Below are 26689 nucleotides of genomic sequence, written 5' to 3' on the forward strand. Positions count from 1 at the left end.
TTAAGAAATGTAGTATACAGAGTTCCTGTTGTGGCGCAGCGGATAATGAATCCAACTAGGAACCATGAGGTTGCGGGTTCGACCCCTGGCCTTGCTCAGTGGGTTAAGGATCTGGCATTGCCGTGAGCTGTGGTGTAGGTCACAGACTCGGCTCGGATCCCGCATTGCTGTGGCTCTGGTGTAGGCTGGTGGCTATAGCTCTGATGAGACCTCTAGTCTGGCAACCTCCATATGCTGCAGAAGCGGTCCAAGAAATGGCAAAAAAAAAAAAAAAAAAGAAAAAAAAAAGAAAGAAATGTAGTATAGGAGTTCCCAATGTGGCTCAGCAGTAACTAACCTGACTCCTATCCATGAGGACTCGGCTTTGATCCCTGGCCTCACTCAGTGGGTTAGGATCCGGCATTGCTGTAAGCTGTGGTGTAGGTCGCAGACAAGGCTCAGATCTGGCATTGCTGTGTCATAGGCTGGCAGCTGCAGCTCCGATTTGACCCCTAGCCTTGGGAACTTTCATGTGCTGAGGGTGCAGCCCTAAAAAGACAAAGAAAGAAAGAAAGAGAGAGAGAGAGAGAGAGAGGGAGGGAGGGAGGGAGAGAGAAACAGAGAGAAAGAGAGAAAAAAAGAGAAAGAAAGAAAGAAAGAAAGAAAGAAAGAAAGAAAGAAAGAAAGAAGGAAAGAAAGAAAGAAAGAGAAAAAAGAAAGAAAGAAATGTAGTATGTGTTTGTTGTCACTAGGGGGCTGTCAGGTAAGGTAAGTAAAAGAAGAAAAAAGGAAGAAACAAAATTGTCAAACTTCTGAAAATCCATTTACTCCCACACTGCTTATCATTTTGACAAATACAACTCTAAGCTTTCTATCACTTGCCCTGATCATTTTTCAAATGTCTAGTCCTGTATATTCAAGTGCATCCTAGCGATTTCTTCCTGATTGTCCACAAGCTCACATTTAACTAAACACTAAAATCAAATATGTGCTTCCCAAAACTGACCTCCCTTTCTGACTTTTGTTTCTGTCCATGATGCTTTTATTCTCCCAGTCGCCTGACAAGGAACTCCAAAGTCCCATGCTTCCTTTTCCCATGTGTTCCCTCCCTCCATGCTCCAAACTGATTTACCTCCCAAGTATTTCTCACACCCATTTCTTCCACATTATCGCTATTGCCATGGCCTTAGTCCAGATGCACAGGACTTCTCACTTGGATTTTTGTAATAATCTCCTAAGGGGACTGTGACCCAGTTTGGAGTTGTCTACTCCTTCCACCAGAATGAGCTTTCAAAACCAAAAAGCTGATCGTGATCATGGCAGTCCTCTGCTTAAAAGTCTTCAGTGGCTCCATACATAATAAAGTACAAATATCTCTTTAAGGCCCTTTAAGAACTGGCTCCTAAAAAAAAGAGTTCCTGTTGGGGCCCAGTGGGTTAAGAACCTGTCATTGTGTCCATGAGGCTTTGGGTCCAATCCATGGTCTTGCCCAGTGGGTTAAGGTCAGATCCAGCATTGCTGCGGTTGTGGCATAGGCCTCAGCTGTAGCTCCGATTCTACCCCTAGCCTGGGAACTTCCATATGCCGCAGGTGTGGCCCTAAAAAAAAAAAAAAACAAAAAAAATCCGGTTCCTGCCTATTTCTCCAAACATCCCTCTCACAGCCCCTTCTCCTGCATGCTAAGATCTGATGTCTACAAACTTACAGCCCCCCAATCTGTGCCTTTGCAAGTGCTATTTCCTCTGTCTACAATGCCCTTCCTCTTCTTTTTAACTAGTCATCTCTCAAAATTCAGCTATGGAGTTTCCTTCTCTTTACAGGCAAAGATAGTCACTCTGGTGCTGCCTGGGCATCAGGATTTTTCAAAGCTCTCCAGGTGATCCGGAAGTGTATCCAAGGTTGAGAACCGCTGCTACCATATATCTCTAAAATTACACTTTATTTCAACCAGTTTTAGGCATATCTATCCTCCTTTCTAAAGTCTTTGAGGGAATAAACTATGTCTTATTCAATTTTACAATGCTAGTACCCGTGGAGAAGAAAGCATGAACGAGTGAATAAACCCTCGCAGTAATATAAAAATATAAGTTTCCATGAATATTTCTGTCATATCATAACCACATATAATTCTCTTCTGTAAAAATATGGTGGAGCATTACCTTATATGAACATAAGAACTGTCTTGCAGATTTAGACTAAATATTGTCACCAACAATAAAAAAGAACACGACTGTCCTCATTGACAACTACCTCAACTTGTTCAAAGATTTGCCTATAATAATTCTAGCTTCCTGAAATAATTTATTATAAAACCATTAGAGAGGAATTAATAAATCTCTTTAGAAGTTATTTATAACTTTAGCCAGTCTTTTTTTGGGGGGTGGGGTGGCATGCAGCAGCATTCCCAGGCCTGGTAGGAGACAGGGTACAATGAAGCTACCGAAACTTTTCTTTTTTAGATAGAACTCAATCCTGTGACCAAGGACAATTTATCCCCATTGTAGCTTCTCTAGATGCCTTCATTACACCATCACATTCTTATCAACAGCTGCTTAGCTAAAAAGTCCTGAGGACAGCCCAGCCCTAAAAACTTGAAAATATCTCTGGGATTAGAAGAGAGATAGTTGAGAGACCATAGAAATAGATGACATCTGTTGTTGTCATTCCACAACAAAGAAGACTCCAGACAACTTGGGCCTTCATTCTAGGTAGGAGCGCCCAACACTGTTTGGAGGTTTCTGGCCCCTGGGCAAATGTGAAGGTCTAACCTGGGTTGGGCCTGAGACATGCATTCTCCCAACCTGTACCCTGCTTTGGCAAGGGTGTCCTGTCAAAGGCTCTCTCAACTCTTTTCACCTCATTTATCCAGATATACATAGGGTATTTAAGGGCCAGAAGCATTACTCCTTTTTTTTGGTCTTTTTAGGCCTGCACCTGTGGCATATGGAGGTTCCCAGACTAGGGGTCAAATTGGAGCTACAGCTGCCAGCCTACACCACAGCCACAGCAACACCAGATCCGAGCCATGTATGGGACCTACACCACAGCTCACAGAGATGCTGGATCCTTAACCCACTGAGCGAAGCCAGAGACTGAACACTTGTCCTCAGTTACCACTGAACCACGACGGGAACTCCCAGGAAACATTACTCTTATCCAAAAAAAACAGGAACTTCAAGAGGCTGTGGACTGGCAGCAAGACAGTACCTTGGTGCATAGGTAGTCAGATCAAGAAAAACAAGGTTCAAAAGTAGTTAGAGCACATATTACCCACCAAACTCTCCTGTAGGAACATAGTCTAAAGCTACAGACAGTCAGGAGGCTGGTTGTTGCCTCAGCTCTAGTTTAAGGAGGATTGTTTGGGGATAAAAACGACATTCTTCCTATTTTCAGGACTTAAAGGGTGAGCACCGTGTTCTTTAACTGAACTCTCTATTGGGGCTGCCTGATGGGTGAAAGGAACCTGGTCACCCCCTAGCTGGGCTCCTTATTTTTCCTTTACTGAACAGCTACCTTGGTCTGTTCCAGACATAAGTAAACTGAAAGCACTGAGAGGAAAATTTGGGGATAAGCTATTTATATTTGTGGTGATGGCAAAGTATTGCTAAACTTTGCACAGGTTGAACCACTAAGTCCTTCCAGTATTCACTGCTAATACACCCTATAAATACAGAGTGACAATGGTCACTAGATCTCCACCTTGATGTCTAGTTTCTCTAATTTTCTTTACTTCCACCTTCCAGACCCAGATTCCAATATAAGCTTTAATTTCCTTTTTGGTCTTTAGAGGGGGTAAAGTCCTTTGTTATCTGGTCTTCAACGGACATGGGCTTTGGCTTTTGCTTGAAACAGCATTAAATTCCTGACCACCTCTCATCACCCACTCTGCCTGCTCCCAGGATGTCCTGTTTCTATCTCCTCCTCCCTGCTTGCAAAAGAGGCCCTGCTTCCACACTGTTCCTGATCCTGTCGCCAGGATTATAGCCCTGAGTGATCTGCCATTCCTCTTCATTGCCTCTCTCCAGTCTCTCTTTGGCTGCTGTACTTTCCAGCTTCCATCTTATGTTTCATACTCAGTGCTCTTGAGCTTCTTTCCATCCTGACTCTGGTCATCCCATGTTTTCTGTCTCTTCTCTCTTTTTTTTTTCTTTTTTTTTGCTTTCTAGGGCTGCACTTGCAGCATAGGGAGGTTCCCAGGCTAGGGGCTGAATCGGAGCTACAGCTGCCGGCCTACACCACAGCAACACCAGATCCGAGCCATGTCTGCGACCCACACCGCAGCTCATGGCAACTTCAGATCCTCAACTCACTGAACGAGGCCAGGGATTGAACCCACAACCTCATGGTTCCTAGTCAGTTTCATTTCCACCAAGCCACAACAGGAACTCCTCTCTTAAAAAAAAAAAAAAAAAAAAAAACAAACTTTGGATTTTGGACTTTTTTTTTACATGCTTACCCCCCAAATATCACCCACCTACTTAGTGGGGCTCTATTTCCTTACCTCCCAGTAATTTAATCTTTTCCCCATTCAGGCTTGAATAACACACATCTTCAAAAGCGTCCCCCCACACACTAATTCCCATTAAGCATTTACATATAATTAAGATTCTTATATTTTTTATTTTTTTGTCTATTTAGGGTCGCACCCGTGGCATATGGAGGTTCCCAGGCTAGGGGTCCAATCGGAGCTATAGTCACTGGCCTATGCCAGAGCCACAGCAACACGGGATCGGATCACGTCTGCGACCTATACCAGAGCTCATGGCAATGCTGGATCCTTAACCCACTGAGTGAGGCCAGGGATTGAACTCACATCCTCACGGATGCTAGTTGGGTTCATTAGCCACTGAGGCACAACAGGAACTCCATGTTTATATTTTAATAGTTCCACTCTTAGACCGCCCCTCTCCAATTTCACAGTCACTTCGAGGAAAGAAGGCTTTTTTTTCCCTATGGATGTCATTCAGTATTTACTGCTAGAATCCTCAGTGTGATGGCCAAATGGCAATCCTTACAGTATGAAAATATAATGTGAAGTTCCCTCAAATAAACCTTGTTTAAAGTGTTATCTAAGTACCACCTGCATCAAAGTCACTAAGGGGAAACTTCTTAAAATACTAATTTCAGGGGCCTCCCAGAAATCAGAATTCATTAAGTCTAGGGTGAAGTTCCAGAATCTTGAATCTGGTTCCCCAGAAGAGTATCTAGTTTGAGAACCATTGCAGTAAGACATGGTGCTTACCTAGCTTTCCTTACTTTAGATGTTAGGATCCTGACTGTGGTCATGAGGTTGTACCCTCTTAGCAGTATATGAACAGTTCTTTAACTTGGGGCTTTATGAAGATAGCAAAAATATCCATTGAGAATAATTGAGCCTGAACTGAATTCTAATAACAAGAACTATATATCTACTCATACACACACATACACACACATACACACGGTTGTTTATTTATTGCATATATTTAGATAAAACAAACTATAAGGATCTATGGTGGGGTTTTGATATCAATCTCCATATCCTCCTTTTTAAGGAACTGGCCCTGTGTACATTTTCCTTCCAGGATCTGATAATGATCTGTCTCCCAAGTTGTTATTATCCCATCCTGACTGATCTGGGAGATCCAATTTTTGCTTCAGGATACTTATCCCATGCACTTGCTCTAAGTATTGAGGATTAAATGATTTCTATATTAAGCTTTATTTCCTTCCAATATGTTCTGCAAACAAGCTGACTACCTACTATATCAGTTAATTGGAATTGGCAACACTTTCAGTAAATTTCTAATCTGATTGTTCCAAAAGAAGAGCCAATGGGGAGGGAAGGGGATATATTAAAATCAATAGAGAGGAGTTCCTATTGTGGCTCAGCAGTAACGAACCTTACTAGCATCCATAATGACAAAATCCCTGGCCTCGCTCAGTGGGTTAAGGATCTGGCATTGCCGTGAGCTGTGGTGTAGGTCGCAGACGCAGCTCGGATCTCACCTTGCCATGGCTGTGGCATAGGCCGGCGGCTGCAGCTCCAATTCCACCCCTATCCTGGAAATTTCCATGTGCCGTGGGTGTGGCCTAAAAACACACACAAAAAATAAAAAATAAAAATAAAATTAAATCAACGGAGATGCTTTTCCAAGTGACATGTGCCCTCTGTCCAGGATGCCTAAGGTTTTGGCAAGATTCATGTTTGTGGATGGATGGGGTAGGAAATTCAGGTTGAGAATTACCGGTCTAACCAGTGTTCTGCATCTGTGTTCTCTGGAACAGTTGGAGTCTGTTATTTTTTTAAATCAGCATTTTTCAAGGTGAGACAGTGGGAAATGCATTTTAAATACACTTTGCAAGGAAAAGTCACTCATGGTTTTGAATCTAAGCTGAAAACAAATTTTATTATTTCTCTCACTACACAAGTCCATAACACAACTCTTCCTCCACAACACCCTAAACATCCTCTATGACCATCCCAACCCTTACTCCTGGGGCAGCATCAGCTCAGGGTATTACTACCTAATCACTTCTTGCCTTTCAATCTACAGAATGACTTTTAGATTCAAAATGGGCATCCTCAGACACTGACAGTATCTGGAGTCTCTCCCAAGGTTGGTATGAGATATGACCTCGTCTTTGAGTTTCTCACATATGACATATGACCAAGGGAAATGGGTCTCTGTTACTAGCCTCACTGACTTTCATCCCTCAACCAAGATGATGGACATTGAATCCGTCCACTAACAACGTATACCCAAAGGAGGCAGATTCTAATCAAAGAAATCACTGACTCATTCTTAGGCAAAAGGTTATGGCTCCTTGGTAATGCAGTAGCTCAGTTTCGAATAAATTGAATTTCCATACTTCGAGGCAGACTGGATATCTTTAAACTCCTCTGGAAAGAATAGATCCTCATCTCCTATTCGAACAGTACTTGATCTGCTTTCTTTAATTCTCTAGTTCCAAAAGTGTCTGCTTCAGGACCTGCTGTTGGTAGAAGTAGTTTTATCACACTACCTGATTCAGGACCTGAAACATCCTTACTTTTTTCAAAGACACAACAAATATGGTAAAACATATACACCACAATAGCTATGCAATGGCCTAATCAATACAAACCCAAAGGCAGAGCTTCTATATAATCAGTTTTACTTTTTGACTGAAAGACTGCCTCCATGATAATCCCACAGATCTTAACCTACCTATCCAAACACGTTTCTGTGGAACAGAATTGAATTGAGGTAATATGGCAGAAGAGATGGCTCAAGAAATACCTCCAGTTTCAAACACTTCAAAATGATAGCTTGGAGTCCCTGTCATGGTTCAGCAGAAAACAAATCTAACATCCATGAGGACGTAGGTTCGATCCCTGGCCTTGCTCAGTGGGCTAAGGATCCAGCGTTGCCACGAGCTATGGTGTAGGTTGCAGATGTGGCTTGGATCCCATGTTGCTGTAGCTGTGGTGTAGACTGGCAGCTATAGCTCCAATTCAACCCCTAGCCTGGGAACCTCCATATGCCATGGGTACACCCCTAAAAAGACAAAAGACAAAAAAAAAAAAAACACATAGTTAGAGGAGCTCTCTTGTAGTGCAGCAGGTTAAGAATCTGGCCTTGCCATAGATGCGATAGAATATGTTCTTTTATTTTTTTTAATCTTTTTTTTTTTTTTTGTCTTTTCTAGGGCCACTCCCACAGCACATGGAGGTTCCCAGGCTAGGGGTCTAATCAGAGATGTAGCCACTGGCCTATACCAGAGCCACAGCAACGTGGGATCTGAACCACGTCTGTGACCTATACCACAGCTCACGGCAACACCAGATCCTTAACCCACTAAGAAAGGCCAGGGATGGAACCCGCAACCTTATGGTTCCTAGTCGGATTCGTTAACTACTGCGCCACGACGGAACTCCAGAATATGTTCTTTTAAATGCAAGGCTGATGTCTGAGATGGTGGGGAAAATAAGAGCCAGTAAGGATGTGTCAGCATTAATCCAGAATAAAAAAGAAAGCTCTGAAGCTGGCATTTACCTTTAGATAGCTACTGGTTCCTAATAATCCTAGAGTTTAAAAAAATTCTAGTAGTTTTAAAGGGTCTATCAAGTGCAAGGGATAAAAATCAATCAATCAATCAATCAACCAATCAATCCTGGGGCCCTGGCAAGGTTACAAGTTGGATCAGGCACACAGCATCCATTTACTTCTCTGCTTAAAGCCAGACCCCCAAAGGATGATGCTTTTAATGGATGAACAGGAGAAAATTTACCACCCAGAGGCAGATGGTAGAGATAGGTGCTTGTCTTGGTTTTAGCTCTGGGTAGAACAGAGAAAGAGAGAAATTTCCTTTAGAATCATAATCCCAGGCAGGTCTGGGTCCAGAAGCCACATTACTTCTATGGCCAAAACACCATATGCCAGAAATTTAGCTTCAAATAGTTCTGGATTGGCAGTATTCCCATGGGGCTAGTAGGAGGAAAGTACAACTCTCCTCTGGAAGAATTCACTCTAAACCCAGGTCTCAGTCTTCAAAGACAAAGTTTCAATGAACGTATGCTCACAAATAAGTACCATAATATACTTGAGGGAAAATATGACAGGTGAAGACATATGGAGCATATAATGAGAAGGATCAACATGCATCTAATGGAAGATCTAGAAGGAAATACTAAGGATAATAAGAGAGAGTGGCTAAGAATTTTCTGAAGTTACTGAAATGCACAAATCCTCAGATTCAGGCTGTGTTTAGAAAGCTTGCTCACTCTGTCTATTAAACTTACTAGGCTAATATCAACCCTTCATTTTGCCCACATGAAAATGAATCCAGGATTGATCACAATCAGGGTGTCCATTCATGTCATCTTTAAAAGGAGCAAAGGCCAATGAGTACAGTTGCTTGAATAAGCCTTTTGGTTTTGTTTGGTTTTGTTTTCAGAATACTAGAAGTGAGATTATGTATAGTCAACATAGACTTTTACTTCAGAGTCTGAAGTGGTATCTGATAGGTGAGCTCTGTTAATTCTAACTCCTAGCTTGGCCATTCTGCAATGCCCAAAAGGAAAAACAGGGAGAAAAGTATGCATTTTGATGCAGTATACTGGGAAAAGCATGCACTTAAGGGCCAGGGACACCTAAGTTCAAATTCTGACCCTGCTACTGTACTTCAGGTCCCTATTTATAAAATTAAAATAAAAACACAGTGGAGGAGGAGTTTGAGAACTGAATGACTGAAATAACATGTACAATGCCAGCCAGATCATTGGTATAGAACAAATGACTATTCCCCTTTTATCACCCATCCCTCTTTTTAGGTCATGATTTTCAGACTTTTGTCTGAGTCTGAGGTCAGATCTATGATTAGTTTTTAAACAAATTGTCTGCTTTTGACAAAATGGTTATTTTGGGTATAAAACTTTGTTTAAAACTTGAAAAACTAAAATCACGTCTACTATTTCTCAGTGTCAAGATGTATATGGGCAAATTGGGTCTAAATAAAGATTGAAGAGATATTCACCAACCAGAATGGCCAGCCAACATGACCCACGTGAAGAGAACAGCTAAAATGGGCAAAAAGATCTGGTATGACAAAATAGTCCATAACCTAGCACTAGCCAGGGAACACAGGAAGACGGTGATCAAGGCAGGCTGGAGAAAGCTGGTGACCAGAAGTTTAGGCTTCAAAAGGGAGGGACATAGGCAAAAGCCATAAGTGAAAAGCCAGGGATTTAGTTATTCAGGGACCAGGCAATGACAACTGGGAACACAATTCCCAGATGATCTGCATCACATGTGTCAGATTCCAAGCAGAGAATACGGAAGCTACAAGTTAGAGCTCAAATCAAGAGCTTAGATAATGGAGATTTAAAGCCCAGCCCAGAAGGACTAAGCTATTCCACTGTTAACCCACTAATAGTACAGTGCCTGGCACATAATAAACCCTCTGTTGAATGAATGAGTGAGTGAATGAATGAATGGTCAAGCAACAACAGTGAAGCCAGATAAAAATACTGGAAGGTCAGTAAAGACTAACATAGAAACTAAGTCTAGGAGTTCCTGTTGTGGCGCGGCAGAAACCTCGTAGCGGAAATGGCGCAGTGGAAACAAATCCAATTAGTATCCATGAGGATTTTGGTTCAATCCCTGGGCTCACTCAGTGGGTCAGGGATCTGGCATTGCCATGAACTGTGCTGTAGGTAGCAGACACAGCTTGGATCCTGAGTTGCTGTGGTGTAGGCGGGCAGCTGTAGCTCTGATTCAACCCCTAGCCTGGGAACTTCCATATGCCGCAGGTGCAGCCCTAAAAAGCAGGAGAAAAAAAAAAAAGAAACTAAGCCTAAATTCTAAAGTCAAGCAGTACCACTCAACCATAAAAGAGAACAAAAATACCGTATGATATCACTTATATCTGGAATCTAATATATAACACAAATGAACCTGTCTATAGAAAAGAAACAAACTCATAGACATGGAGAGCAGACTTGTGGTTGCCAAGGGGAAGGGAGTGGGATGGACTGGGAGTTGGGGTTAGTAGATGCAAATTACTGCATTTGGAGTGAATAAGCAAGGAGGTCCTGATGTATAGATTGGAGCTGTATCCAATCACTTGTGATAGAACATGATGGAAGATAATACAAGAAAAAGAATGTATATAAATGTGTTAGCTGGGTTACTTTGCTGTACAGCAGAAACTGACCGAACATTGTAAATCAACTATAAATAAAAATTTATTTAAAAAAAACAAAGGCAAGCAGGTTCACTCAATGATTAAAGACCACAGAAGCAGGGGAACCAGGCAGTCCCTAACATCACATGGGTAGCAGGATTGTTGAGGCTCTGGAGAATATTTTGCAAATGGGGTTGAATTTTGGGTGTACTGTGTGTGTGAGGATATGTGAAGCAAGATACTTCTATTATGCTAAAAGCATGTTATATTATTTTTTTCTGAACTCACTGTTTTTTCTTCTGTTACATTACACCTTAGTGTTCACTCCCAGTGTTACATTTATTCCCAAATACTCTCAAGGACTTCAGAAAGCAAATACACCCGCTGATGTATTATACTTGTTTTGCCACGACCTACCTAGATCTGTGCTTCTTACCTGGCAGAGGGAAGATAGGGATATTTAACCCTGGAGTAGTTTTCTATTGCTTCATAACAAATTACCACAAAGTTAGTAGCCGAAAAAAAGTACAAATTTGTTAACTCACAGTTTTGTAAATCAGAAGTCTGGGAGGAGTTCGCAGGTAGTCTAGTGCTTAGGACTTGGCACTTTTACCGCTGTGGCCCCTGTTCAATCCTTGGTCAGGAAACTGAGATCCCACATCAAGCCTATGCATTTTGTGGCCAAAAAATTAAAAAAAGAAGAAGAAGAAAGCTGGGTAACAGTGTGGCTGGGCTCTCTGCTCAAAGCTCTTTTTGTTTGTTTGTTTTTGTTTTTCTGTCTTTTTCCAGGGCCACACCCATGGCATATGGGTTCCCAGGCTAGGGGTCTAATCGGAGCTGTAGCCACCGGCCTACGCCAGAGCCACAGCAACTAGGGATCTGAGCCTTGTCTGCGACCTACACTACAGCTCACGGTAATGTCGGATGCTTAACCCACTGAGCAAGGCCAGGGATCGAACCCACAACCTCATGGTTTCTAGTCAGATTCGTTAACCACTGAGCCACTTCGGGAACTCCTGCTCAAGGTTTAACAAGGCTGAAATCAAGGTGTCAACTAGGCTGCTTTCTCATATGGAGCTTGAGGTCTTCTTCCCACCTCATTCAGGTTGTTGGCAGAATTCCCACCCTGTAGCCACCGGGCTAAGGTTCCCATTTCCTTACTATCAGCAGAGAGCTACCCTCAGTTCCTAAAGGCCACATTCCACACCTCCTGGCCCCCAAAGGCAGCACAGATGTTTGCTTTCTTTTTTTTCTTAGATGTTTGCTTTCTTTTTTCAGATGTTTGCTTTCTTCCAAGCCTGCCCAAGTGTATTTCTCTGACTTTGTTTACCCACCAGTCAGAGAAAACTCTGCTTTTAAAGGGCTCATGTGATTAGGTCAGATCCACTCATATAATCTCCTATCTTAGAGCCAACTGATTTGGGACTTTAATTACATCTGCAAAATTCCTTCATAGCAGCACCTAGATTAGCACCGAATTGAATAACTGGGAGAAGATGTGTGTATACTAGGAGCTAGGAAATTTTGGGGGTCTACCTTAAAATTCTGCCTATCATAACCCCCAATGTTGAGATGTTCCCATTTAGATAAATACCATAGAAAATGAGGGGAAAAAAGAAATATCAACCGTTTTAACCTTTTTATTGTAATATCATTATTTCAGACACTTCACTCGTTAACATGGCTCATTTGCTACAAGCTAGTCAAACTAGAGGAGACTGGGGAGATAAAAATAAAATAAAATAAAACAAAATAAAAGTATGACATTGGGCTTAAATCTTTTTTTTTTTTTTTTTTTTTTTTTTTTTTTTGTCTTTCGTTGTTGTTGTTGCTATTTCTTGGGCCGCTCCCGCGGCATATGGAGGTTCCCAGGCCAGGGGTTGAATCGGAGCTGTAGCCGCCAGCCTACGCCAGAGCCTCAGCAACGCAGGATCCGAGCCACGTCTGCAACCTACACCACAGCTCACGGCAACGCCGGATCGTTAACCCACTGAGCAAGGGCAGGGACCGAACCCGCAACCTCATGGTTCCTAGTCGGATTCGTTAACCACTGCGCCACGACGGGAACTCCGGGCTTAAATCTTGATCACTAAATGTTACCTGTGGGAGTTCCTGTTGTGGCTCAGCAGTTAATGAACCTAACTAGTATCCATGAGGACGCAGGTGCAATCCCTGGCCTTGCTCAGTGGGTTAAGGATCCAGCATTGCCGTGAGCTGTGGTGTAGGTCGAAGATGCAGCTCGGATCTGGTGTTGCTGTGGCTGTGGCTGTAAGCTGGCTACAGCTCCGATTGGACCCCTAGCTCGGGAACCTCTATACGCCACAGGTGTGGCCCTAAAAAGACAAAAGACAAAAAAAAATTTTTTTTTTAAATGCTACTTGTGAAACTGGGTAACTTCCTTAACTCATTCTAAACCTCAGTTTTCCCACCTATAAAATGAGAATAATAGTAGTATATTCCTCATATAATGCATGGATTCAGTGAAATAATATATGCAAAGTACTTAATACAGTATCTAGCACTAATTTAATGATAGCAATTATTATTTTTTCATTGAATGACATAAGTCATGCAAAACTACCTCAGAAAGCATAGTGATTCTAATGTAACATATTATCATTAGGTACACATCGAGGGCATACCCTTAGACAGGTATCCTGTACATGAGGTGGACATGTTTAGTATGTACATATTGTCATGTATTTATTTAATGTACCACTGTTGTGGTGGTGGTTTTTCCAGCTGCACCCACGGCATATAGAAGTTCCCAGGCCAGGGATCGAATCTGAGCCAGAGCTGTGACTTACACCACAGCTGCAGCAACATGGGATCCTTAACCCACTGTGCCACAGCAGAAACTCCTATTTAATGTACCACATTAATTGTGAGGTTGAAATTCACATTTATCTTTGTCTCCGAACACATCCAGCGTAAACACATTAGCATACACTTGATCCTTGAGAAACATGGATTTGTGTGGATCCACTAATATGCGGATCTCTTTTCAATAAATACATACTACAATACTACATGAGCCGAGGTTGGTTGACTCTGCAGATGTGGAACCAGATACAGATGGCTGACTGTAAAGTTATAAGTGGATTTCGACCTCATAGAGGGTCGGTGTCTCTCACACCCATACTGTTCAAGGGTCATCTGTATATTCCCAAAATGATAAACATAAGAAGACTGATAAAATCTTTTTCTTCCTTCCTTCTTTTCTCTCTCTTTTTTTTTTTTTTTGGTCTTTTTAGGGCTACACCCAGGGCATATGGAAGTTCCCAGGCTAGGGGTTGAATCAGAGCTGCAGCTGCCGGCTTATGCCACAGCAACAGCAACAGCAGATCTAAGCTGTGTCTGTGACCTACACCACAGTTCATGGCAATACTGGACCCTCAACCCTGTTACCACTGAGCCACGACTGGAACTCCTTTTTTTTTTTCTTTTTTTTTTTTTGTCTGATAACCATCCTTAAATAGATTAAAGATTTGTATGGATTTAGTAGCCAGAATTGTAACCAGTGGATGCTGATTACAGAAACGCACATTTGGGCTAAATACAGTGAAGACATTTGCTAACATTTATCAAAAAAACAGATCCCACTCTGGCACTATGGGATCGGCAGGATCTCTGGAGAGCTGGGATGAGGGTTCATTCCCACACTTGCACAGTGAGTTAAGGACCTGGCATTGCCACAACTGCATCTCAGATCTGATCCCTGGCCTGGGAACTCCATATGCCATGGGATGGCAAAAAAAAAAAAAAAAGAAATGAAAAGGATTGGGGGAGTTCTTGCTGTGGCTCAGTAGGTTAAGAATCTGACTTCAGTGACTTGGGTTGCTCTGGAGGCATGGGTTCAATATCCGGCCCAATGCTGTGGGTTAAAGGATCCAGCGTTGCCATAGCTGCAGAGCTGCAGCTTGTATTCAATCCCTGGCCCAGGAACTTCCGTATGCCTCAGGTGCAGCCATTGAAAAAAAAAAAAAAAAAAAAGACTGGGGAGTTGCTGTCATGGCTCCGTGGAAAACAAATCTGACTAGTAACCATGAGGCTGCAGGTTCGATCCCTGACCTCGCTCAGTGGGTTAAAGATCTGGCGTTGCCATGAGCTGTGGTGTAGGTTGACTCAGATCTGGCATTGCTGTGGCTGTGGTGTAGGCCAGAGGCTACAGCTCCAATTCAACCCCTGACCTGGGAACCTCGATATGCTGTGGATGTGGCCCTAAAAAGATAAAAAAAAAATAGATTGGGTAAATAGTAGGTTCCATGTCCCAGAGTAACCACTTATTGAGGAAGTTTGTAAAAGGAATTCATGCATTAGATATGAGGCTTACACAAGTGACCTTATTTAAAGTCCCTTCCTTTTTTTATTACTCAATGAATTTATTAAATTTATAGTTGTACAATGATCATCACAATCCAATTCTATAGGATTTCCACCCCACAACCTCAGTGCATCCTCCCACCCCCCCCAAACTGTCTCCTCCAGAGACCAAAAGTTTTTCATGTCTGTGAGTCAGCATCTGTTCTGCAAAGAAATTCGGTCTGTCCTTTTTTCAGATTCCACATGTCAGTGAAAGCATTGGATGTTGGTGTCTCATTGTATGGCTGACTTCACTTAGCATGATAATTTCTAGGTCCATCCATGTTACTAAAAATGCCAGGATTTCATTCCTTTTAATGGTTGAGTAATATTTCATTGTGTATATGTACCACATCTTCTGGATCCACTCCTCTGTCAATGGACATTTAGGTTGTTTCCATGTCTTGGCTATTGCAAATAGCGCTGCAATGAACATTAGAGTACATGTGTCTTTGCGAGTCCTGGTTTTCTCTGGATAGATGCCCAGGAGTGGGATTGCCGGATCAAATGGTAGTTCTATTTTTAGTTTTCTGAGGAATCTCCATACTGCTTTCCACAGTGGTTGCACCTATTTACAATCCCACCAAGAGTGTACTAGGGTTCCTTTTTCTCCAACCCCTCTCCAGCACTTATTGTTTGTAGACTTTGGATGATGGCCATTCTGGCTAGTGTAAGGTGGTACCTCAGAGCGGTTTTGATTTGCATTTCTCTAATAATGAGTGGTGTTGAACAACTTTCCATGTGTTTTTTGGCCATCTGGATGTCTTCTTTGGAGAACTGTCTGTTTAGATCTTCTGCCCATTTTTGATGGGGTTGTTTTTTTGGTATGGAGCTGTAGGAGGTGTTTATAAATTTTGGAGACTAATCCCTTGTCAGTTGATTCATTTGCAAAGACTTTCTCACATTCTGTGGATTGTCTTTTCATTTTGTTTAGGGTTTCCTTTGCTGTGCAAAAACTTTGAAGTTTGATTAGGTCCCATTTTTTTATTTTTGTTTTTGTTGTCATTACTCTAAGAGGTGGATCTAAAATGTTGCTGTGTTTATGTCAGAGAGTGTTTGGCCTATGTTTTCCTCTCAGAGTGTTATAGTATCTGGTCTTATATCTAGGTCCTTAATCCATTTTGAGTTTATTTTTGTGTATGGTGTTAGGGAGTTTTCTAATTTCATTCTTTTCCATGTGGCTGTCCAGTTTTCCCAGCACCATTTATTGAACAAGCTGTCTTTTCTCCATTGCATATTCTTGCCTCCTTTGTCATAGATTAGTTGGCTGTAGGTGTGTGGGTTTAACTCTGGGCTTTCTATCCTGTTCCACTGATCTATATGTCTGTCTTTGTGCTGGTACCATATGGTTTTGATGATTGTTGCTTTGTAGTATAGTCTGAAGTCCGGGAGCCTGATTCCTCCAGCTCCATTTTTCTTTTTCAGGATGTCTTTGGATATTCTGGGTCTTCTGCACTTCCACACAAACTTTAACATATTTTGTTTGCGTTCAGTGAAAAATGTCCTTGGTAATTTGATAGGGATTGCATTGAATCTGTAGATTGCCTTAGGTAGTATAGTCATTTTGATAATATTAACTCTTCCAATCCAAAAGCATGGTATGTCTTTCCATCTCTTTGTGTCATCTTTGATTTCTTTCATCAGTGTCTTATAGTTTTCAGAGTACGGGTCTTTGACTCTTTAGGTAGGTTTACTTCTAGGTATTTTATTCTTTTGGATGCGATGGTAAACAGGATTGCTTCCCTAATTTCTCTTTCTGATCTTTGTTAGTGTATAGAAATGTCATCGATTTGTGTATTAATTTTGTATCCTGCGATAAAGTCCCTTCCAAGTTTAACAGTCTATGAAATTCTAGCTGTTGCTGTTGAGTGTGTGTGGTGCATGCACAGACATGCGTGCATGTGCACTTACATGTATTATTAGCCTGATTGATATTTCTATATAAATGGCTGCCACTAGATTGTTTCATCAATTATATATATATATATGTAATATGTATTAATTGGTGAAACAATCTAGTGGCAAACATTTATATATACATACATATATACATATATATATTCTTTTCCTTCCATGAAAGAAAAACGAAAGATTTCTTCCTGATTCTGACTTACAGCGATTTTTTGAAGTATAAAATTCATGTCTTAGTTTATCTCTCTTTAGATTAGGCCATACATATTGCTTATTGTTTTGAGAAACAAAATTATGCCTAGTCCATATTATTTGCAGTGAACCTCTAACATTATACTTTGCTTCTAGAAGCTCCACATCAGTGCATCATTTCACAGTTGCTTTGGAAATCACTATTACCATTCTCTTTGTGTGTCAGGCCTGCAGTGCAGAAAACATGACTTTTTAACTAATTACATTCCAACATTTTCTTTGTGGGTATTTTTTCCAAGTTCGTTTCTTAGTGGCACTTATTAAACTGTTCCAGAAGCTAAGTGTGATACCTGTAATAGGCCAGGCCTCACAGTCATGCATTATACTGGGAATGAATCTCAGATCTTCGTTTTGTGTGTAAGTCCACCTTGTATATAATTGGTTATATATTTTCTTTAATATTTTCCCCTTGTTTACAAAGTAATACATATACATCATAGAAAACTGAGTCATTATATAAAGGGACAAGTAACCACAAATTTCACTATTATTTTAATCATCAAAGATAATCACCATCAATTCTCTATGCTTATATACACATATACATAGATAAATAATTTTACATCAATGGGATTATTCCTCATGCAGTTATTTCATAACATCTGTTTTCATTTAATGCATCATGAGCTCTTGTCATGTCAATAAATATAGAGAGTTACCCCTTAACAACTCTGGTTAGCACACTGTTCCTGTCTGCTAGTAACCCTTTCTTGGAAAAAAACAACACTGCATACTCCATGTGGCCCTAGTGGGGAAGATGATCACAGTAGTCTCTCCCTACATGGTGTGTGGCAGGGAGTCACTTGATCCAGGCCTGAAAAATCAGAGTTCTCCACTTCCTCTCTTCTCAACCTAGAGAGATTTCCTAAAACCAATTAACAGAGACTCTGAGATTTAACATATCAACACTGGGAGACAGAAAGTCTCACTTTGAGATTGAGAATTATTAAGACATTATAAATTAAAGTTGCTTGCAGCCATCTTTGCTGGCCTACAAAAAGGAAGCTGTCCATGATGGGAAAATTGAAGCCAAAGCTCAAAGAGAAGCAGAGATGGACTTCCCATCGTGGCTCAGCAGAAATGAATCTGACTAGTATCCATGAAGACTCAGGTTCAACCCCTGGCCTCGCTCAGTGGGTTAAGGATCCGGTGAAGATGTGAGCTGTGGTGTAGGTTGTGGATGTGGCTGTAATCTGACATTGCTGTGGCTTCAGCTCCAATTCGACCTCTAGCCTGGGAACTTCCATATGCCACAGGAGCAGTCTAAAAAGACCAAAAAAAAAAAAAAAAAAAAAAAAACAGAAGAAGCAGAAGCAGAGATTAGCAAAGATGAGAGGCAGCCAGAAAGAGAGAGTGTTATTTTCTTGTTTGTTTATTTTTTGCTTTTTAGGGCCGAACCTGTGGCATATGGAAGTTTCCAGGCTAGGGGTCCAATCGGGGCTACAACTGCTGACCTACACCACAGCCACAGCAATGCCAGATCTGAGCCATGTCTGCAACCTACACCACTGCTCATGGCAACGCTGGATCCTTAACCCATTGATCGAGGCCAGGGATCAAACCTGAAACCTCCTGGTTCCTAGTCAGATTCGTTTCTGCTGCGCCACAATGGGAACTCCAAGAGAGAGTATTTTGACATATCTTAGACAGTGGATCCAGCTGTGCCTGAAGCTACTTCATTGGACTACAATCAGTGCTGCTATAAGACAACATATGCTTTTCCCCAAATTACTGCTATGCAAAGTTGTTCGAGAAAAACCAGAGGGCTGATGTGGGCAATGGGCAAGGAGTACAACATTCGGAAACTTTGTCAATTACACATATACAAAAAGATACAACCTAATGAAAATGGTAGCACAGTTTTGCACATTAAAGGGTTAAGAAATACACAAATACTACAATACATATGGTGCTTTATTTTGAAAAAGACCTGAAGTTTGCTTATGGAAATGATTATCAGAAGGGTTGCAATTTGTGAGTTATCGTAAAGTGATGGAAGGAGGGTTACCTGAAATCAGAAGGAAAGCTGTAACTTAGATGTGGATGGGTATGACTTAAAACATGCACGATGAACTGAGGTAACTGGTAGATGTTTGAGGTCTGTGTGTGTATATTGTGTATTCCTACGCAACTTGATTCTCTCAGTTATAGTTTTCTGTTTTTACTAATGTTTCTGGCTGACAAAATTGCAGATAAGCAAATGCAAAATTCATCTTACACTTAAATTGTTCTCTAACATATTAATCACAAAGGAACAGAGAAGTGTTATAGTGGTCTGTATTTGACTATGTAAGCGAATGAATTCCCTTTTTTTGTTTAAGATAATTCTGGTTAGCTTTCTTCCAGGGTCCTAAAGAGTAATACACAGCTACAAAAATATTCCACAGACAATAGTAACACATTTTAAGTCCCAGGTTGGCTTTTCATGTCTTGACACATTCCCAGACTATCTTATTCTACTTTCAGTTCTTCTGTGTTCAGAGAAAGAAACTTCATTTTAATATTAAAATAAACTATTTTTAAGCACATTGAGTGCGGGAGTTCCTTTTTTTTTTTTTTGTCTTTTTGTCTTTTTGTATTTTCTAGGGCCACATCCTTGGCATATGGAGGTTCCCAGGCTAGGGGTCTAATCAGAGCTGTAGCTGCCGGCCTACACCTGAGCCACAGCAACACAGGATCCAAGCCATGTCTGCAACCTATACCACAGCTCACAGCATTGCCGGATCCTTAACCCACTGAGCAAGGCCAGGGATTGAACCCACAACCTCATGGCTCCTAGTCGAATTCGTTAACCACTGCGCCACAACGGGAATGCCAGGAGTTCCTATTGTGACTCAGTGGTAATGAACTTGACTGGTATCCATGAGGACTCGAGTTCGATCCCTGGCCTTGCTCAGTGGGTTAAGGATCTGGCGTTGCCCTGAGCTGTGGTGTAGGTCACAGAAGCAGCTCGGATCCCACGTTGCTGTGCTGTGGTGTAGGCCAGGCAGCTGCAGCTCTGATATGACCCCTAGCCTGGGAACCTCCATTATGCCGTGGGTGCTGCCCTAAAAAGAAAAATAAATTAATAAATAAAACCCAAGAACAGATATTTCAGGCAAAATAAACACATCTTTTGACATCTTTAAAAATGATAATAAGTGGTACAAATGATGATGTTCCCAGAAATTCACTTTCTCATACAATTGATAAAAGCATTTAAATAGATAACTTTGATAGCTCTAAAAATGTTATCTGCTCATCATTCCTATTTCATTTTAACTTTTTTCTAAGTACAACATTTAAAGTACCTTAAAAGGTCCAAGAGAGGTGATGTGGTATAATGAAAAAAAGCACCAAATTAGGACTCCATATTTTCCTCTATTGCTCAAGTCTGAACTCCTGGAAGATAAGAAGTTGTCGTCTTCATCTTTGAATTATCCTCAGCACCTAGGATAGTATATAACACCAAACTTTAATTTTTAAGGCAAATATAAATTCATTATTACATTACTAGGAAGAAAATAAATGCAGTTAGTTTATTTACTTATATCCATAAAGAAAAACGCCTATCTTTTCTAGTGAGCAACAAAATAAAATGTTAGCACTTTAAGATATATTTTTATACGGTGGAAATTAACATGTTTAAAACACATAAAAGGAGTTCCCGTGGTGGCCCTGTGGAAACAAATCTGACTAGTATCCATGAGGACACAGGTTCCATCCCTGGCCTTACTTAGTGGGTTAAGGATCCAGCGTTGCTGTGAGTTTTGGTAGTCACAGACTCGGCTTGGATCCCACGTTGCTGTGGCTGTGGTAGGCCAACAGCTACAGCTCCAATTCAACCCCTAGCCTGGGAACCTCCATATGCTGTGGGTGTGGCCCTAAAAAGACAAAACAACAACAGCAAAACACATAAAAGCTAATAATTACTGGACTGTGACAAAAGTCATGTCCTCACAGGATTCACAAATCCCTTACGTGCAATTCTTAAAACTGAAAAGCTCTGGAAACTAAGTATTTTTGTTTTGTATTTTTAGTAACTTATTTGACAGATTAATCTAGCCTAAATTTATTTGGCAGTAGTAGCTGACCTGAACTGAAGGATGCTATTTACTGGTATTTATTTACCCCATGTGAATCATCATACGGTTTCCTGCAAAAAATATTACCCTGTTTGATTATGCAGTGTTTTCCCTGAACTCCCTGGGGTGTTACAGAATATACAGTATATGGCATTTGGTTTTACACATGTCCTCCAGACAATCCTAGATATTTTCCTGGTTGCTTTACACAGAGGAATCTAGAGCCCCATTCCAGCCTCTCTGAGGCCATGGCCCAGGTCCCAGTTGTCTTTTCAGCCACCATTTTGAACAACAATTGAGGCTGCGCAACAGCTCGGAGCACCTTTATGTTCTGTCAGTGGGAAAAATAAATGTGCATTGTGAGCATATAGAAAGTCAATATTACCACTTCAATGGTCAATGATGCGTTAAGAAAGAATATCTTGGTCTTCTAAAAAGCACCCTTTTATTTTCATCACTGGACACTGGGCAGGATCAGAATTAAGTTACTAGCTCTCAGCCTTGCGACCCAATCTGCTCAATTATAGATTTACCATTTGACTGCCACACATCTTGACCAGTATGTAAGAATTTCTCTCACCTTAAGTGTGGGCAGCAATAGACATTTATAGAAAGTAACTGGGGGCCCTATACCGCTTCAGCTGCAACAATAAATCCATTATTACCCCCACGGAACTGGCAAAGTCCCCAGTTAACTCTCACGGACCCCACCCTCGGGCCCGCAGGATCGTATCTAGGGATCTCAACAGGAGTAAATAGTAAATAGGACGGGTTAAGCCTGTAACGCTAGAGGTGGGGGACCCGCCTACATCCTAAAGCGGGACATTCCGAGCTTGGATAAATTAAAACGACGTAAATTCAAACCACAATGCCAACTTTTCCCAACAGCATTTCCTCACGGGAAAAAAGCAGCCCCAAAACACCCTTCTAAAAATACTTCTCTCTGGAACTGTGGAGTTAGTGGGTGAGACACTGCGGGACCAGACCTAGTCCTGGCGTGCTCCACAGAGCCGAAGCACCGCGCCGCTCTTGCGCAGGTTCTAGACTCCTCCCCTCAGGACGCTCATCCCCACCCTTCCCCGCTACTTCCGGCCCTCATCGTACGCCCTCAACGCGCTTGCGCCGTTTTGATAGGCTTCTGGAGTTGAAGAAATCTGAGCGCTGCCTCTCAGGAACCGCCCCCGCCTCCTCTTCGCCCCGCCCACGCTTTACCGGCCCCTCCCGAAATCTCGCGAGGGTAGGTGCGCGTCCGTATTTTGCGGGCAGCTAGCTCTCTCAGCTGCTGTAATTGCTGCTGCGGGAAGAAATTGGAGCTGCTGTCGTCGGCGCGCCCGCCCTCCCCCACTGAGGAGAGCCACCGCCTCTTCTCTCACTCTCCTTATACACCTATCGCCGGGAGCGGTGGCAACAGCCGTACCTGGACCCACCGCCGCCTTTTCAGGCGGCCGCTCTGCCGGTCATTCCCGCAGCCCGGCAACTGCCGGCGGCCCCCTGCCCCTCTCCGGCTTCTCACTTGAGATCTTCTATTCCCTCCTCATCCTCGCCCGGGACCCACCTCCCCACGGTCTCGCCCGGGTGGAGGACGAAGAGGAGGAGACGAGAGTCACCCTCCCTCCAGGCGGCGCCGGCCCCCTCACCCGCGGGTGTGTCCTATAAATGGCGTCGGAAAGCGACACCGAGGAATTCTTTGATGCCCCTGAAGATGTGCACCTAGGGGGCGGCTACCCTGTAGGGTAAGTAACGAGCCACGGCCCAGACGCCGGGCGTCGCCGTCCCCCGGCTTCCCCCGTGCCTTCCCCCTACACCCCTCCCAGGTCCCGCTGTGTCCGCCACGGCTGCTCTTCTCTGTCTCCTTCGGGCACTTCAGAGTGAGTCGGGGGAGTGCGATCGCCCACTTGGGGCAGCTCCCCTCCCCTTTTCCGTGGTGAACGGCCGCAGGGGGTCTTTCGGAGCCCCTCTCTCGTCCAGCTTTCTGCGAGGTGGGACAGTTTACGAACCCGAGAGTCGGAGATCTGTATTTCTGGGGTTCAGAGCTTACCTTTGAAGCATCCGTTTTGGCCTTGGGGACCATAGATTAAAGGAGCCTTAACAAGAGATACGGCATTGCCCATTTTTTTCTTTCTTTTGCCGCTAACTTACCGATTGGTTTCAGAGGTGATTGTCCCTCTCCCTATTTGCCGTCCTCTTTTCGTTGTACAGAAAGAAAAGGAGCGGGGGAAAGATTGGATGTTTACTTAGGACAGCCTTCCAGCTGATGTGCACTAGATCAACAGTATTTTATTAAAAGAGCACCTTACCGTGGGGCAAAGGAAATCGAAGACCAGGTCCTTTACCATTAGAGAGAATGCGGTCTTCAAAGGTAGTCGGACATAAATGTGCACAACCGACTACAGAGATACAAACGAGTGCTGAGTAATCTGTGGTTAGAAGGGGAGCCACAGCTTTATGCTCTTTATCTAATTTTGCAAGATGTTTTAGTGGTGATTAATACGGGAGATTGTGAGTAGGAAGTACAGGAGTTGTACTGCTTGGGACATCTACTTATCCACTCCTCCACTTTTCAAAGTTGGAATAAGGTTCAAAGCGATTTCGCCGAAGTCTTCTATGTACTTGCGTGGAACTGGAGGCAGTGAAGTACATTTTCATGCCGTAAGAACTTGAGAATTGGTGAAATTTGTATGTTAATGTAAGTCACTAAATGGTTCTGGGAGTCTACTGCCTTCGAATTGCAAGCTTAGCTGTGGAGGAAATAGCTTAATGCAAATTAAGTTATCTGTATATTCTAGAAGTCATTCTAAAACCCAATATGTGCTATACATAATATATACCCTAAAAGTTACAGCAACACAATCAGAGAAATGTGTGTTGGTAGATCACTGATGAGTGTGTTTCCATCAACCTCCATATCACTGTTAAGGGATTTGGGGGCAGCAGTGGCTGATCTTGAGTGGCATTGACTCTCCTTCAGTATCTGAAACAAGTTTTTTGGTGGATGGTAGAGGATAGAAAATTCACTTAGATTTCCAAATGCATTGGAGTCCCCTGAAATTAAATTTTGGCTTTGTGGTTTTCCCCTTAAAGTAATGAACTATCAATTCAAGTTAAATGAGAAACCTAATCCTTTAGTACTGTGTGTGTGTGTGGTGTGTGTGTGTGTGTGTATACGGAGGAAGGAAAAAACAATGGACATATTTGATTTAATCAATTTGGAGTTGTGTGAATATTGTTCCTTTTCAGTGAATATAACAAATCTAATTTCAAAGGACAGTTATATCAGGACCTGTGTAAATTGCCTAGACCAGTACCTACACAGAGAAAGAACTCCAATGTTCAACCTCTTCTCCTTTCTTTCTTAGAATTAGCAGATTTAACTTCATGCAGTGCTTACTTTGGGAGGAAGTATGGAGAACGTGGAGTTATTTAACTTATCTAAACCCTGAATGAGTCATTTTGATAGAATCGATAAGGTCACTTCTTCCCTCATGGAATAATATAGCTTCTCAAGCACTTTGATCCTTTGATATGCTAGGTAAAAAGTGAAAACGTCTCTTGGGACCTAGCCTTCTGACTTTAGCTCTAACCTGCTCAAATATTGAAGGTGTTGAGCTCTGTGGATAAAACTGCTGTCAATCTGTGAATTTCACAACTCCTTCATGTATTAGTGAGGGGATTTGGAAGAGAATTAGACTCATCTGGAGAATTGCGTCTGAAAAGAACCAGCAGTACTGGGAGGACTGCATGAGGTTGGCATCTTCAACATTTCCTCTATCCTTTGTGACAGTTTTTGTCATTTGCATAAGGTACTGTGAGACTTGGCTGGGTAACAGCCTAGAAATGTAGTGAGAAATCTTGATTTATGGGAACATGTGGTGTCATTAGATATCTGGTCATTAGAAATATCTCCTCTCCCTTGAGATGAGCTGGAAGTAGCACACCATGTAATCTCTAAGAGGTTAGCAGACTGAGGTTGGGCACTTTAAGAAATGTTCCTTGCACAGCCTGTTCTGCAGTACACAGACCATTTCTCCAAATTGTAGTAAACTGAGTAGGCAGTTGAGAGTTAAAATGTTTTGTTAATCTGAAGAATCCATGTAAACAATCCATTTCCTAAAATTGATTTATTCTTTTCCCCCTCCAATGGTGTCTTCACCTTTGTTATTCTACTCTTTGAAAGCAAATTTAAAAAATTGTTTTAAATATAGTTGACTTATAGTGCTGTGCCGATTTCTGCTGTATGAAAGCAAATTTAATGTTAAAAATTAGCCTAGTTTTTAATAGAAAGACTTGGTTCAAATGCAACCTATTTTTCCACAGTGGCAGATCATCTCCACTTGTCCAGCTTTGCAATATACACCACAGTTATAATGCTTTACTTTGATATTTTAGGTCAGATTTCCTTATTCTTTTTTTTTTTTTTTTTGTCTTTTGTCTTTTTGTTGTTGTTGTTGCTATTTCTTGGGCCGCTCCCGCGGCATATGGAGGTTCCCAGGCTAGGGGTTGAATCGGAGCTGTAGCCACCGGCCTACGCCAGAGCCACAGCAACGCAGGATCCGAGCCGCGTCTGCAACCTACACCACAGCTCACGGCAACGCCGGATCGTTAACCCACTGAGCAAGGACAGGGACCAAACCCGCAACCTCATGGTTCCTAGTCGGATTCGTTAACCACTGCGCCACGACGGGAACTCCTGGTTTCCTTATTCTTAATCTCTGTTTTTGTGAGGAACCTTAGGCTCAGAGAGGTTAATGAATTGGCCTAGGAGACACAGTTTGTAAGTGACAGTTGGGATTTGAAACCATTTCTTTAGACTCCTACTCCGGTGTTTTTTTCTAGTACATCATAGCTGCTCCCACACTGTGTGAATGTGTGTGTGTACGTGTGTACGTACAGTTTAACCTCCTCCAAGAGATTCTGGAGTAAAAGCTTTAGGACCAACTTGCTGAATTAAACTGAAGCATGTATTTAAAACTAGCAGCCCAGACTTTTCTGTTCTCTTGGCTAGAAATTCTCACTTTTCTCTTTCAGTAATGTGTATTCTATTTTGTCAGATAGTAATATTATAAGATCATAGCATGTTACAGCTAGAAGGGACATCTAGTTAAATTCCTGCATATAAATGTGAAAGCCAAAGCCTGGAGAGGGAAAGTGACTTGTCTAGGGTGTCATGGCAAATTATTGGCAGTTAGGATTAAGATCCAGATCAATTTCACCATCGAGGGGTCTTTTCTGCAATCATGCTATCTTTTGATAAAGCAGGAAAGGGAGGAGGAAGTTTGGTGTAGTAGAAAAAAAGCCCTGGATTATGAGTCATTTCATTTCCTCATCTTTAATTTGAGGAGAGTTTAGCAGACTCGATGGTATTTGGTACATGATTCAGGACCTATAGGTTTGAAATTAAATATTTACTGTATGAAAATTATATATATGTAAATTATACACTTCCCTGCTAACTTGTGTGGATTATACATACACGT

General features: G+C 42.1%; 2 protein-coding genes across 5 annotated transcripts in view; one reads left to right on the plus strand and one right to left on the minus strand.

The window, feature by feature from the left end:
* KLHL13 (kelch like family member 13) overlaps positions 1-22284 on the minus strand; it is a 405144-nt gene extending 382860 nt beyond the window's left edge. For 2 of the 3 annotated variants that reach the window (XM_021080433.1, XM_021080423.1), the window contains exons 1-3: positions 22202-22284; positions 20442-20580; positions 11172-11292 (exon numbers count right to left, since the gene is read on the minus strand). The gene's annotated coding sequence lies outside the window, so the exon portion shown is untranslated. The remainder of the gene's footprint in view (positions 1-11171; positions 11293-20441; positions 20581-22201) is intronic. The other variant, XM_021080434.1, reaches the window with a different exon arrangement.
* The window catches only part of WDR44 (WD repeat domain 44), a 76782-nt gene continuing 72422 nt past the window's right edge, over positions 22330-26689 (plus strand). Inside the window, exon 1 of one of the 2 annotated variants that reach the window (XM_021080420.1) lies at positions 22330-22948. In XM_021080420.1, coding sequence (XP_020936079.1) covers positions 22872-22948 — 77 coding nt within the window. In that variant the 5' untranslated portion in view covers positions 22330-22871. The remainder of the gene's footprint in view (positions 22949-26689) is intronic. The other variant, XM_021080421.1, reaches the window with a different exon arrangement.

The sequence above is a fragment of the Sus scrofa genome, chromosome X (assembly GCF_000003025.6).
Source record: "Sus scrofa isolate TJ Tabasco breed Duroc chromosome X, Sscrofa11.1, whole genome shotgun sequence".
Classification (NCBI taxonomy): domain Eukaryota; kingdom Metazoa; phylum Chordata; class Mammalia; order Artiodactyla; family Suidae; genus Sus; species Sus scrofa.